The sequence below is a fragment of the Ranitomeya imitator genome, chromosome 9 (genome assembly GCF_032444005.1).
Source record: "Ranitomeya imitator isolate aRanImi1 chromosome 9, aRanImi1.pri, whole genome shotgun sequence".
NCBI lineage: Eukaryota > Metazoa > Chordata > Amphibia > Anura > Dendrobatidae > Ranitomeya > Ranitomeya imitator.
In genome coordinates, this window is record NC_091290.1 from 57160998 (window position 1) to 57174574 (window position 13577).

At 44.9% G+C, this 13577-nt stretch overlaps 1 protein-coding gene across 1 annotated transcript in view; it reads left to right on the plus strand.

The window, feature by feature from the left end:
- The window catches only part of VWCE (von Willebrand factor C and EGF domains), a 152136-nt gene that overhangs the window by 126197 nt on the left and 12362 nt on the right, over positions 1–13577 (plus strand). Inside the window, exons 26-28 of the mRNA XM_069740406.1 lie at positions 654–736; positions 9867–9971; positions 12479–12602. Coding sequence (XP_069596507.1) covers positions 654–736; positions 9867–9971; positions 12479–12602 — 312 coding nt within the window. The remainder of the gene's footprint in view (positions 1–653; positions 737–9866; positions 9972–12478; positions 12603–13577) is intronic.

The following is a 13577-nucleotide window of genomic DNA, read 5'->3' on the forward strand; positions in this document are numbered from 1 at the left end:
GGACTCAGAGTGACAGCATATGCGCGAGATTGCCTGTAGGAAAGCAGGTCAATCAGACAAAAGTAACCTGTGAGTCAGGGAGCAAAGGACAAGGATGAGTGGGAAAATTGGACAGAGATTGAGAGCTGTAAGTCTCGGGTCAAGTCCTGCACTTGCTGCTCATTAGCATAAAAATTGAATAGAGTGGAACAGAAAGAAGTGATACATAAATGAATGTATGGATTGATTCTAGATTACAGAGACGTAACAAATGTGTTTGGTTTGTGGTAGTGAAACCTGCTGACAGATTCCTATGATAAGCCTATGCTCACACAGAGTTTTTCAAAGCAATTTTTGTATCAGAAACTGTGTAAACTCTCCATATCTTCTTTCAAATCTCGAAACTCAGCTAACATAGAAAACCATGTTAAGTAGATATGTAATATAAAATTTAACTTTTCAATTTAAGTAAGATTCAAATCTCAAAACTCATTAAAAACTTGGGAGCTTCTGCTCAGTTCCTGCTCTGAAAACTCAGCAAAAAGACTCTGTGTGCACATAGCCTTATAATAGTTACTGTTTTGTATATTTCCACAAGACTTATGGATTGTGGAAATTCTATGGAAATTATTAGCACTGATAAAAGACATATTTTTATTTTTGCATTTCTTCAGATTGCTCTCTGAATGGACACATATTTACCAATGGCTCTATCTACGTTGCTGACTTGGACTACTGCCTGCATTGTGAATGTCTGGTAAAACACTCCATACAAAGAGGTTCCAACAATCAATCATAATTGTACAGGTCTAACTACCTGGGCCCCAGTGCAAATGTTCTAACAAAACCTCTCACTTGACATGTGCCATAATAATAGTGGACTCCACTTATGTGACAAAGGAGCCATCGGGTGCAAGTGCCGTAGCCATTACTGCTATATAGTTACATATAAACACACATATTCTTATAAATATTTTACCATAAAGGGGTGGTCCACTACTCAGACAACTCCTTCTCAAGTGACATTGTTATGCCATATTCCCGCAGCCCTGCAGCCAATCAGCTACCGCTTCACTCTCACTTCCTTCCGACTAACTGAGATTAGGAAGTCAGAGATCATCAGCGCTGGTCACTTCCTCCTGGTGTCAGTTAGTAACAACTTTTTCACCACCAAACTTGTCCTCCAAATTAGTGAGGGGGTCTTAGCAGTTAGCCCCCAAAAATCATATATTTAAAATCTATCCTTTGGATAGGTAATAACTTTTTTCTCCAGAAATCCCTTTTATAGGAGTTGTTCAGGGCAGTGAAGTCGATGACCTATCCATAGGACAGATCATTGTTATCATTGTTACACCTGCCACCCCCACTGATCAGGTCTGGGGGAGGCTGTATGTAACAAATGGGCCCTATGCATCAAAGCTTTCATGCCAGAATTCTGGAAAGAATTTTGAAAAGTCGCAAAACTTAGGTGCAACATTTTGAGACTTCTGGCATCTTCACTCCAGCTTCCCCTAGCTCTGCCGGAATGTGTGGAGGAGTGGTAAGACGGGGTCGCAGTTACCACCGCTCATCAAATTGATGATGAGTGTCGGTATTCGCTATGTCAGAAATCTTACTAAGGCCAGAGTCACACTAAACCATAATACGGACGAGTGCGATGTGATAAAAAAATTGCATAGCACTCGGACCAATGTTAATCTATGGGGCAGCTCCTATCATCCATTTTTGTCTCGGCCGTATTATACGTGCGAGAGAAATCGCAGCATGCTGCGATTTGCACCGTATATCGACTGAGAATCGCCAATGAAAGTCTATGGGTGTGAGAAAAACTCGCATACCACATGGACCATCAGTGTGTCTTACGAGAAATACGCACCGGTGTCCTTTAGAAAAGTCGGCAATTCAGTGCGGTGTAATGTAAAATCACACTGACAGGTTAAAATAGAATAGATAGAATGAATGTCTACACACAGTATAGCTAGATATATACTGTGTATATATATATATATATATATATATATATATATATACAGTGGGGCAAAAAAGTATTTAGTCAGTCAGCAATAGTGCAAGTTCCACCACTTAAAAAGATGAGAGGCGTCTTTAATTTACATCATAGGTAGACCTCAACTATGGGAGACAAACTGAGAAAAAAAATCCAGAAAATCACATTGTTTGTTTTTTTAACATTTTATTTGCATATTATGGTGGAAAATAAGTATTTGGTCAGAAACAAACAATCAAGATTTCTGGCTCTCACAGACCTGTAACTTCTTCTTTAAGAGTCTCCTCTTTCCTCCACTCATTACCTGTAGTAATGACACCTGTTTAAACTTGTTATCAGTATAAAAAGACACCTGTGCACACCCTCAAACAGTCTGACTCCAAACTCCGCTATGGTGAAGACCAAAGAGCTGTCAAAGGACACCAGAAACAAAATTGTAGCCCTGCACCAGGCTGGGAAGACTGAATCTGCAATAGCCAACCAGCTTGGAGTGAAGAAATCAACAGTGGGAGCAATAATTAGAAAATGGAAGACATACAAGACCACTGATAATCTCCCTCAATCTGGGGCTCCACGCAAAATCCCACCCCGTGGGGTCAGAATGATCACAAGAACGGTGAGCAAAAATCCCAGAACCACGCGGGGGGACCTAGTGAATGAACTGCAGAGAGCTGGGACCAATGTAACAAGGCCTACCATAAGTAACACACTACGCCACCATGGACTCAGATCCTGCAGTGCCAGACGTGTCCCACTGCTTAAGCCAGTACATGTCCGGGCCCGTCTGAAGTTTGCTAGAGAGCATTTGGATGATCCAGAGCAGTTTTGGGAGAATGTCCTATGGTCTGATGAAACCAAACTGGAACTGTTTGGTAGAAACACAACTTGTCATGTTTGGAGGAAAAAGAATACTGAGTTGCATCCATCAAACACCATACCTACTGTAAAGCATGGTGGTGGAAACATCATGCTTTGGGGCTGTTTCTCTGCAAAGGGGCCAGGACGACTGATCCGGGTACATGAAAGAATGAATGGGGCCATGTATCATGAGATTTTGAGTGCAAACCTCCTTCCATCAGCAAGGGCATTGAAGATGAAACGTGGCTGGGTCTTTCAACATGACAATGATCCAAAGCACACCGCCAGGGCAACGAAGGAGTGGCTTCATAAGAAGCATTTCAAGGTCCTGGAGTGGCCTAGCCAGTCTCCAGATCTCAACCCTATAGAAAACCTTTGGAGGGAGTTGAAAGTCCGTGTTGCCAAGCGAAAAGCCAAAAACATCACTGCTCTAGAGGAGATCTGCATGGAGGAATGGGCCAACATACCAACAACAGTGTGTGGCAACCTTGTGAAGACTTACAGAAAACGTTTGACCTCTGTCATTGCCAACAAAGGATATATTACAAAGTATTGAGATTAAATTTTGTTTCTGACCAAATACTTATTTTCCACCATAATATGCAAATAAAATGTTAAAAAAACAGACAATGTGATTTTCTGGATTTTTTTTCTCAGTTTGTCTCCCATAGTTGAGGTCTACCTATGATGTAAATTACAGACGCCTCTCATCTTTTTAAGTGGTGGAACTTGCACTATTGCTGACTGACTAAATACTTTTTTGCCCCACTGTATATACTGTATATATATTTGTCATTGACATATATATATATATATATATATACACATATATACAGAGGTGTATCTAGCTCTTCCTGCACCCAGGGCAAAGGATCAGTTTGGTGCCCCCCCCCCCCCCCTCAGATTACTGTCCCCTATAATATCCTCAGATTTCTGCCCCCATAATGTCCTGATTTCTGCCCCCATTCCCCCTTCCCGGGTGCAGTTGCATGTGGTAGAGAAATCTGAGGAACATATGGGGGGGATGGGGACAGAAATCAGGACATTGGGGTGCAGAAGAAATCTGAGCACATTATGAGGGCAGAAATCAGGACATTGCACCCATCCAGCCCAATGGCCTTGCTTCAGTCCTCACACAGTTAATTTTTTCCCCCTGCCCTGCTCCCTCCCTATCCTTGCTACCTTGTGTGATGTCTGCTGCCAAATAGCGTCCCCGCCGACCACAACCATCCCTTCCTAGCCAGGTACTTAGTAGCCCCCTTAAATTTCCAACATTAACCCCTTAGTGACAGAGCCAATTTGGTACTTAATGACCAGGCCAATTTTTGCAATTCTGACCAGTGTCACTTTATGAGGTTATAACTCTGGAACGCTTCAACGGATCCCGCTGATTCTGAGATTGTTTTTTCGTGACATATTGTACTTCATGTTAGTGGTAACATTTCTTCGATATTACTTGCGATTATTTATGAAAAAAACGGAAATATGGCGAAAAGTTTTAAAATTTTGCAATTTTCAAACTTTGTATTTTTATGCCCTTAAATCAGAGAGATATGTCACGAAAAATAGTTAATAAATAACATTTCCCACATGTCTACTTTACATCAGCACAATTTTGGAAACAAAATTTTTTTTTGTTAGGGAGTTATAAGGGTTAAAAGTTGACCAGCAATTTCTCATTTTTACAACACCATTTTTTTTTAGGGACCACATCACATTTGAAGTCATTTTGAGGGGTCTATATGATAGAAAATAATGAAGTGTGACACCATTCTAAAAACTACACCCCTCAAGGTTCTCAAAACCACATTCAAGAAGTTTATTAACCCTTTACGTGCTTCACAGGAACTTAAACAATGTGGAAGGAAAAAATGAACATTTAACTTTTTTTTGCAAACATCTTAATTCAGAACCATTTTTTTTATTTTCACAAGTGTAAAAACAGAAATGTAACCATGAATTTTGTTATGCAATTTCTCCTGAATACGCCAATACCCCATATGTGGGGGTAAACCACTGTTAGGGCGCACCGCAGAACTTAGAAGTGAAGGAGCGCCGTTTGACTTTTTCAATGCAGAATTGGCTGGAATTGAGATCGGACGCCATGTCACGTTTGGAGAGCCCCTGATGTGCCTAAACAGTGGAAACCCCCCACAAGTGACACCATTTTGGAAACTAGACCCCTTAAGGAACTTATCTAGATGTGTGGTGAGCACTTTGAACCCCCATGTGCTTCACAGAAGTTTATAACGTAGAGCCGTGAAAAAAAAAATTGCATTTTTTCTACAAAAATGATCTTTTTGCCCACAAATTTTTATTTTCACAAGGGTAACAGGAGAAATTAGACCACTAAAGTTGTTGTGCAATTTCTCCTGAGTACGTCGATACCCAATATGTGGGGGTAAACCACTGTTTGGGCGCACCGCAGAGCTTGGAAGAGAAAGAGTGCCGTTTTACTTTTTCAATGTAGAATTGTCTGGAATTGAGATCGGACGCCATGTCGCGTTTGGAGAGCCCCTGATGTGCCTAAACAGTAGAAATCCCCCACAAGTGACCCCATTTTGGAAACTAGACCCCCCATGGAACTTATCTAGATGTGTGGTGAGAACCTTGAATGCCCAAGTGCTTCACAGAAGTTTATAATGCAGAGCCGTGAAATTAAAAAATATTTTTTTTTCCACAAAAAAGATTTTTTAGCCCCCAAGTTTTTATTTTCACAAGGGTAACAGGAGAAATTGGACTGCAATAGTTGTTGTCCAATTTGTCCTGAGTATGCTGCTACCCCATATGTTGGGGTAAACCACTGTTTGGGCGCACGGCAGAGCTCGGAAGGAAGGAGCGCCGTTTTGGAATGCAGACTTTGATAGAATGGTCTGCGGGTATTATGTTGCGTTTGCAGAGCCCCTGATGTACCTAACCAGTAGAAACCCTCCACAAGTGACCCCATTTTGGAAACTAGACCCCCCAAGGAACTTATCTAGATGTGTGGTGAGAACTTTGAATACCCAAGTGCTTCACAGATGTTTAGAATGCAGAGTCGTGAAAATAAAAAATATTTTTTTTTCCACAAAAAAGATATTGTAGCCCCCAAGTTTTTATTTTCACAAGGGTAACAGGAGAAATTGGACTGCAATAGTTGTTGTCCAATTTATCCCGAGTACGCTGATGCGCCATATGTGGGGGTAAACCACTGTTTGGGCGCACGGCAGAGCTCGGAAGGGAAGGAGCGCCTTTTTGGAATGCAGACTTTGATAGAATGGTCTGTGGGCATTATGCTGCGATTGCAGAGCCCCTGATGTACCTAACCAGTAGAAACCCTCCACAAGTGACCCCATTTTGGAAACTAGACCCCCCAAGGAACTTATCTAGATGTGTGGTGAGAACTCTGAATGCCCAAGTGCTTCACAGAAGTTTAGAATGCAGAGTCGTGAAAATAAAAAATATTTTTTTTTTCCACAAAAAAGATATTGTAGCCCCCAAGTTTTTATTTTCACAAGGGTAACAGGAGAAATTGGACTGCAATAGTTGTTGTCCAATTTATCCCGAGTATGCTGATGCGCCATATGTGGGGGTAAACCACTGTTTGGGCGCACGGCAGAGCTCGGAAGGGAAGGAGCGCCTTTTTGGAATGCAGACTTTGATAGAATGGTCTGTGGGCATTATGCTGCGATTGCAGAGCCCCTGATGTACCTAAACTGTAGTAACCCCCCACAAGTGACCCCATTTTGGAAACTAGACCCCCCAAGGAACTTATCTAGATGTGTGGTGAGAACTTTGAATGCCCAAGTGCTTCACAGAAGTTTAGAATGCAGAGTCGTGAAAATAAAAAATATTTTTTTTTTCACAAAAAAGATTTTGTAGCCCCCAAGTTTTTATTTTCACAAGGGTAACAAGAGAAATTGGACCCCAGAAGTTGTTGTCCAATTTATCCCGAGTACGCTGATGCCCCATATGTGGGGGTAACCCACTGTTTGGGCGCACGGCAGAGCTCAGAAGGGAGGGAGCACCATTTGACTTTTTGAGCGCAAAATTGGCTGTCGTGTTTGGAGACCCCCTGATGTACCTAAACAGTGGAAACCCCCCAATTCTAGCTCCAACCCTAACTCCAACACACCCCTAACCCTAATCCCAACCTGATCCATAATCCTAATCACTAACCCTAACCATAATCACAACCCTTACCCCAAAACAACCCTAATGTCAACCCTAACCATAACCCTAATCAAAACCCTAAATCCAACACACCCCTAATCCTAATCTCAACCCTAACCTCAAACCTAACCCTAATCCCAATACACCCCTAATCACAACCCTAACCTTAACCCTAATCCCAAACCTAACCCTAATCCCAAGCGTAACCCTAATGCCAACCATAACCCTAATACCAACCCTAATCCAAACCCTAACCCTAATCCCAGCTCTAACCCTAACTTTAGCCCCAACCCTAACCCTAACTTTAGCCCCAACCCTAGCCCTAAGGCTACTTTCACACTTGCGTCGTTTGGCATTCCGTCGCAATCCGTAGTTTTGGACAAGAAACGGATCCTGCAAATGTGCCCGCAGGATGCGTTTTTTGCCCATAGACTTGTATTGCCGACGGATCGTGACGGATGGCCACACGTCGCGTCCGTCGTGCACTGGATCAGTTGTGTTTTGGCGGAGCGTCGGCGCAAAAAAAACATTCAATGAAACTTTTTTTGTACGTCGCATCCGCCATTTCTGACCGCGCATGCGTGGCCGTAACTCCGCCCCCTCCTCCCCAGGACATAGATTGGGCAGCGGATGCGTTGAAAAACTACAGCTGCTGCCCACGTTGTGCACAATTTTCACAACGTGCGTCGGTATGTCGGGCCGACGCATTGCGACGGCCCCGTACCGACGTAAGTTTGAAAGAAGCCTAACCCTAAGTTTAGCCCCAACCCTAACCCTAAATTTAGCCCCAACCCTAACCCTAAATTTAGCCCCAACCCTAGCCCTAACCTTAGCCCTAGCCCTACCCCTAACCCTACCCCTACCCCTAACCCTACCCCTAACCCTACCCCTAACCCTACCCCTAACCCTAACCCTACCCCTAACCCTACCCCTACCCCTACCCCTACCCCTAACCCTACCCCTAACCCTAACCCTACCCCTAACCCTAACCCTACCCCTAACCCTACCCCTACCCCTAATTTTAGCCCCAACTGCTGTTCTCCTGCCGGCCGGCAGATGGAGACAGATGGCGGGCGCACTGGGCATGCGTCCGCCATGTTCTTCTGCCGGCGGCCAGGAGGAGCAGCAAGAGGATCCAGGGACCTAGGTGAGTATGCTAGGGTCCCCGAATCCCCCTATTTCTCTGTCCTCTGATGTGCGATCACATCAGAGGACAGAGAATTACACTTTACTTTTTTTTTTTGCGGTCGCCGGTAGACAGTTAATTACCGGCGATCGCAAAACAGGGGTCGGTAATACCGACCCCGATCATGCTCTTTGGGGTCTCGGCTACCCCCGGCATCGGAGGACAGAGAAATTAAAAAGAGATCGTTTTTTTTTTTTTTTTTTGCGATTGCCGGTAAATGGTTAATTACCGGCGATCGCAAATGCGGGGTGGGTTAAAACCCCCCCGAATCATGTTCTCTGGGGTCTCGGCTACCCTCGGCAGCCGAGACCCCGGAGAAAATCAGCCTCTGGGGGGCGCTATGGACTTTTTCCACAGCGCCGTTAATTAACGGCGCTGTGGTTTAAGTATCCTTAGCGGCCGCCGTTAAAAGGCGTATCGGCGGTCGCTAAGGGGTTAAGCCTTCGGTGTCTTCAGCTCCAGCCTCCATTACCCAGCCGTCTGGAGCTGGAGCACTTACCACAAACCGCAAGGCTGCCTGTGAAGAGCCGGCGAGTGACGTCATGTGACCTGATCACGCTGCTGGAGCTTCACTGATGCGGATGTGCGGCGGTCAGGGCATAGATCAAGGGTACTAGCGTACCCTAGACGCTAGTACATCCTTGGGAACCAACACGCAGCACTTTCTCTGAGCCCGCTGTCAATTTGACAGCCAGCTCAGAGAACAGAAGAATCTCAGTGTGGGGGCGGCAGAATTCCGCCGACGAGGAGCCTCCTCCTTGGACCGCCACATCAGGCGGCCCGCTGGCGCCCCCCTGTCAGCTGCGCCCAGGGCACATGCCCCGGCTGCCCCCCCTGGATAGGCCACTGTATATATATTTATATTTCATAGAGAGTTAGATAGCGGAATAGCCGATAATTCAATTGTCGGGTTTGTAAAATCATTGCAGCACCCGACAGGATATGAGACATGGTTTACATACAGTAAACCATTGCAGAACAGTTAGATTTTTATATGTCCCTCAATAATAATGTTAGTAGTGTGTGTGTGTGTGTGTGTGTGTGTGTGTGTGTGTGTGTGTGTGTGTGTGTGTGTGTGTGTGTAAAATTTGGGAGCTGTAGGTGTTAAATTAAAGGGTTAATTCATGGAAAAAACTGTCGTGGCCTCCCGCAAATTTTTCTCTGCCAGAGAGGGAAAGCCAGTGACTGAGGGCAGATATTAATTGCCCAGAGAGGGACCATGATCCTGATTAATGAAGAGGCAGGCTCCAGCATGCCCTTCATTGTCACGGGTATCCACAATGTTGGTGTTGATGCATTGGGCCCAGTGTACAGAGTTGGAACAGTGCAGCTTCATACACACTGGATTGGCTGCTACTAGGTACTGCAATTAGCTCCTGATGAAGTGTATGGGAGAAACCTGAAAATGGCCACTACGTATTGACCAGAGCAGTGCTGTTCTGTCTCCAGCTGGCCGCTGCTGGAGCTGATATCAGCTGATTTAGTTGTTTCCTGCTGTTGGATCCAACTGATTGGATATTGATGATCTGATAAGGGTAGGTCATCATACTGTCAGTTCTGGAGGAAGCTTTTTAGACACACAAGCTGTCAGTTCATGTATGTCTATAGGATTACTCATATTGTTGTGCAATTCTTGTACTACTCCCAATATCGGTAGATTTATAACTATTTTCTATTTCCTTTCAGGAGGAGGAAATTTACTGTAACGTGCCCTCATTTTTTTCCACTGGTCTGTGCTGCCAGGGCTGTGATATTTTCCCAGTGGATTCCTGCTCTAACGAAACTAACCAGGTAATGACCTTCTGTTCCTCATTGGATCATTGTTTTCCAACCTTTTTGCCCATGGGGCAGTCCTGGTAAAAATAAATGTATTTTAACGGCACCCTTCTATCTATATAATCATCTAAGGGGCATTTCCGTCTGTTTGTCTGTCTGTCCGGGAAATCCCAAGTGGCTGATTGGTCGCAGCCGGCCGGCCACGACCAATCAGCGACAGGCTTAGTCCGGCCGCGAATTGGCTCCTTCCTACTCTCCTCAAGTCAGTGCCCCCTCCCTACTCCCCTCCAGTCAGCGCCAGCAGCATCAATAGTAAAAAGATATACTGTTAAAAATAATTAAAAAAATTAAAAAATCGTGCTATTCTCACCTTCTGTCGTCCACCGATGCACGCGATGCTGCCGCCAGCTTCCGTTCCCAGTGATGCATTGCGAAATTACCCAGATGACTTAAGGTACCTTCACACATAACGATATCGTTAACGATATCGTTGCTTTTTGTGACGTAGCAACGATATCGTTAAGGAAATCGTTCTGTGTGACAGCGACCAACAATCAGGCCCCTGCTGGGAGATCGTTGGTCGCTGAGGAAAGTCCAGAACTTTATTTCGTCGCTGGACTCCCTGCAGACATCGCTGGATCGGCGTGTTTGACACCGATCCAGCGATGCCTTCACTGGTAACCAGGGTAAACATCGGGTTACTAAGCGCAGGGCCGCGCTTAGTAACCCGATGTTTACCCTGGTTACCAGCGTAAAAGTAAAAAAAACAAACAGTACATACTTTCCTACCGCTGTCTGTCCCCGGCGTTCTGCTTCTCTGCACTCCTCCTGCACTGGCTGTGAGCGTCGGTCAGCCGGAAAGCAGAGCGGTGACGTCACTTTCCGGCCGCTGTGCTCACAGTCAGTGCAGAGGAGTGCAGAGAAGCAGAGCGCCGGGGACAGGTAAGTATGTACTGTTTGTTTTTTTTTACTTTTACGCTGGTAACCAGGGTAAACATCGGGTTACTAAGCGCGGCCCTGCGCTTAGTATCCCGATGTTTACCCTGGTTACCCGGGGACCTCGGGATCGTTGGTCGCTGAAGAGCTGTCTGTGTGACAGCTCTCCAGCGACCAAACAGCGACGCTGCAGCGATCGACATCATTGTCGGTATCGCTGCAGCGTCGCTGAGTGTGAAGGTACCTTTAGCAGTCTCACAAGACCGCTAAGTCATCTGGGTAATTTCGCAATGCATCACTGGGAACGGAAGCTGGCGGCAGCATCGCGCGCATCGGAACAGCTTCGGTGGACGCCGGAGGGTGAGTATATAACTATTTTTTATTTTAATTCTTTTTTTTAACAGGGATATGGTGCCCACATTGCTATATACTACGTGGGCTGTGTTATATACTGCGTGGCTGCTATATACTACGTGGGAAGTGTTATATACAATGTGGGCAGTGTTATTTACTACGTGGGCTGTTATATAATACGTTGGCTTTGTTATATACTGCATGGGCTGTGTTTTATACTGTGGGCTGTGTTACATACTGCGTGGGCTGTGTTATTTACTGCGTGGGCTGTGCTATATACTACATGGCTCCTATATACTACGTGGGCTGTGCTATATACTGCATGGGCTGTGTTATATACTGCGTGGGCTGTTTTATATACTGCGTGGGCTGTGTTATATACTACATGGCTGTGTTATATACTGCGTGACCTGTGCTATATACTACGTGGCTCCTATATACTACGTGGCTGTGCTATATACTGCGTGGGCTGTGTTATATACTGCATGTGCTGTGTTATATACTACGTGGCCTGTATTATATACTACGTGGGCTGTGTTATATACTGCGTGAGCTGTGCTATATACTACGTGGCTCCTATATACTACGTGGCTGTGCTATATGCTTCGTGGGCTGTGTTATATACTGCATGTGCTGTGTTATATACTACGTGGCCTGTATTATATACTACGTGGGCTGTGTTATATACTACGTGGGCTGTGTTATATACTGCGTGGGCTGTGTTATATACTATGTGGCTTTTTTATATACTGCATGAGCTGTGTTATATACTATGTGGCTGTGTTATATTCTGCGTGGGCTGTGCTATATATTACATGGGTTGTGTTGTATACTACGTGGCTGCTATATACTACGTGGCTCCTATATACTACATGGCTGTGCTATATACTATGTGTTTGTCTGTGTTACGTGGGCTGTGCTATATACTACATGGCTGTGCTATATACTATGTGGCAGTGTTATATACTACGTGGCTGTACTATATCCTGCGCCCCGAACCCCCGACATCCAGCTCCCCGAACCCCCGACATCCTGCGACCAATCAGCGACAGGCGCGACGTACATACATACATACATATTCTAGAATACCCGATGCGTTAGAATCGGGCCACCATCTAGTATGAAATAACTTATTTCAATTAATCAAAAAACATAAATTGTGCCCCTGAAGTAATATATATATGGCCATTTTCTATCCGTCTCACATGCACAATCATTGCTTTCTTCTGTAGATTCAGACCGAACGAGGAAAGGGCTTTGAGTTCTGCAAGTGTCAAGGAGTAGCACTTCTATGCCATTCCTGCTCCTACAAACACGGATGTAGCAGTGAAGGCACAACACAAAGTGCGGAGTCAGGTAACTGCTCACATCGAATGTCAAATGAGAACTATGCTTTTAAAGGGGCTGTCCACTGCTTGGATAGAAGAATGTTCACAGAGAAGAATGTTCAGGTACTAACTCAACTTTCAGTGGATAATAGTAAAAAAAATCTATTGGCAGATTGGTTGGAATGTTGTTGTTTTTACACTGGCCACTAAAATTTCCTAACACAATGGACTGGAGCATACCATTTGGTAGAAATAATTTTTCATCTTGTGCGGCATACACGGGGGGACAGTGGTCATGTCATCATCGGGGCTGCATCACAATTAAAGTTGACACCTCTATTAAAATCCTCTGGTGACAGATAACAAATGATGATCAAACCATTGATGATAGGGAATTGGGACAACTTCACTCTTCATCCATCTCTACAATACGCAACAACAAGTCCAGAGGTGTAGTCTAGGGATGAGCGAGCACTAAAATGCTCGGTATCTTGTTGCTTGAACTGGGCAATTCCTAATACTCAAATGCTTGTTTCGAGTAAAGGTACCGTCACATTAAGCGACGCTGCAGCGATATAGACAACGAGCCGATCGCTGCAGCGTCGCTGTTTAGGTCGCTAGGAGACGTCAAACACCGGCAACAGCAGAACGATGCAGGAGCGATCCAGTGACGTACTTATCGTTCTCGCTGGTTGTTGGCTCCATGAAAATCCATTGCAGGCATCGTTGCTTTTGCTGTCAAACATGACAATACACGCTGACCTGACGACCAAATAAAGTTCCGGACTTCTAGCTCCGACCAGCGATGTCACAGCAGGATCCTGATCGCTGCTGCATGTCAAACACAACGAGATCGCTATCCAGGACGCTGCAACGTCACGGATCGCTGTGGTTCTCGTTGGAAAGTTGCTCAGTGTGAAGGAACCTTAACAATTATATTGGGAGTCAATGAGAAAACTGAGCTTTTTTCCGGCAGACCCTACAAAGAGATCTGGGGGTAGTG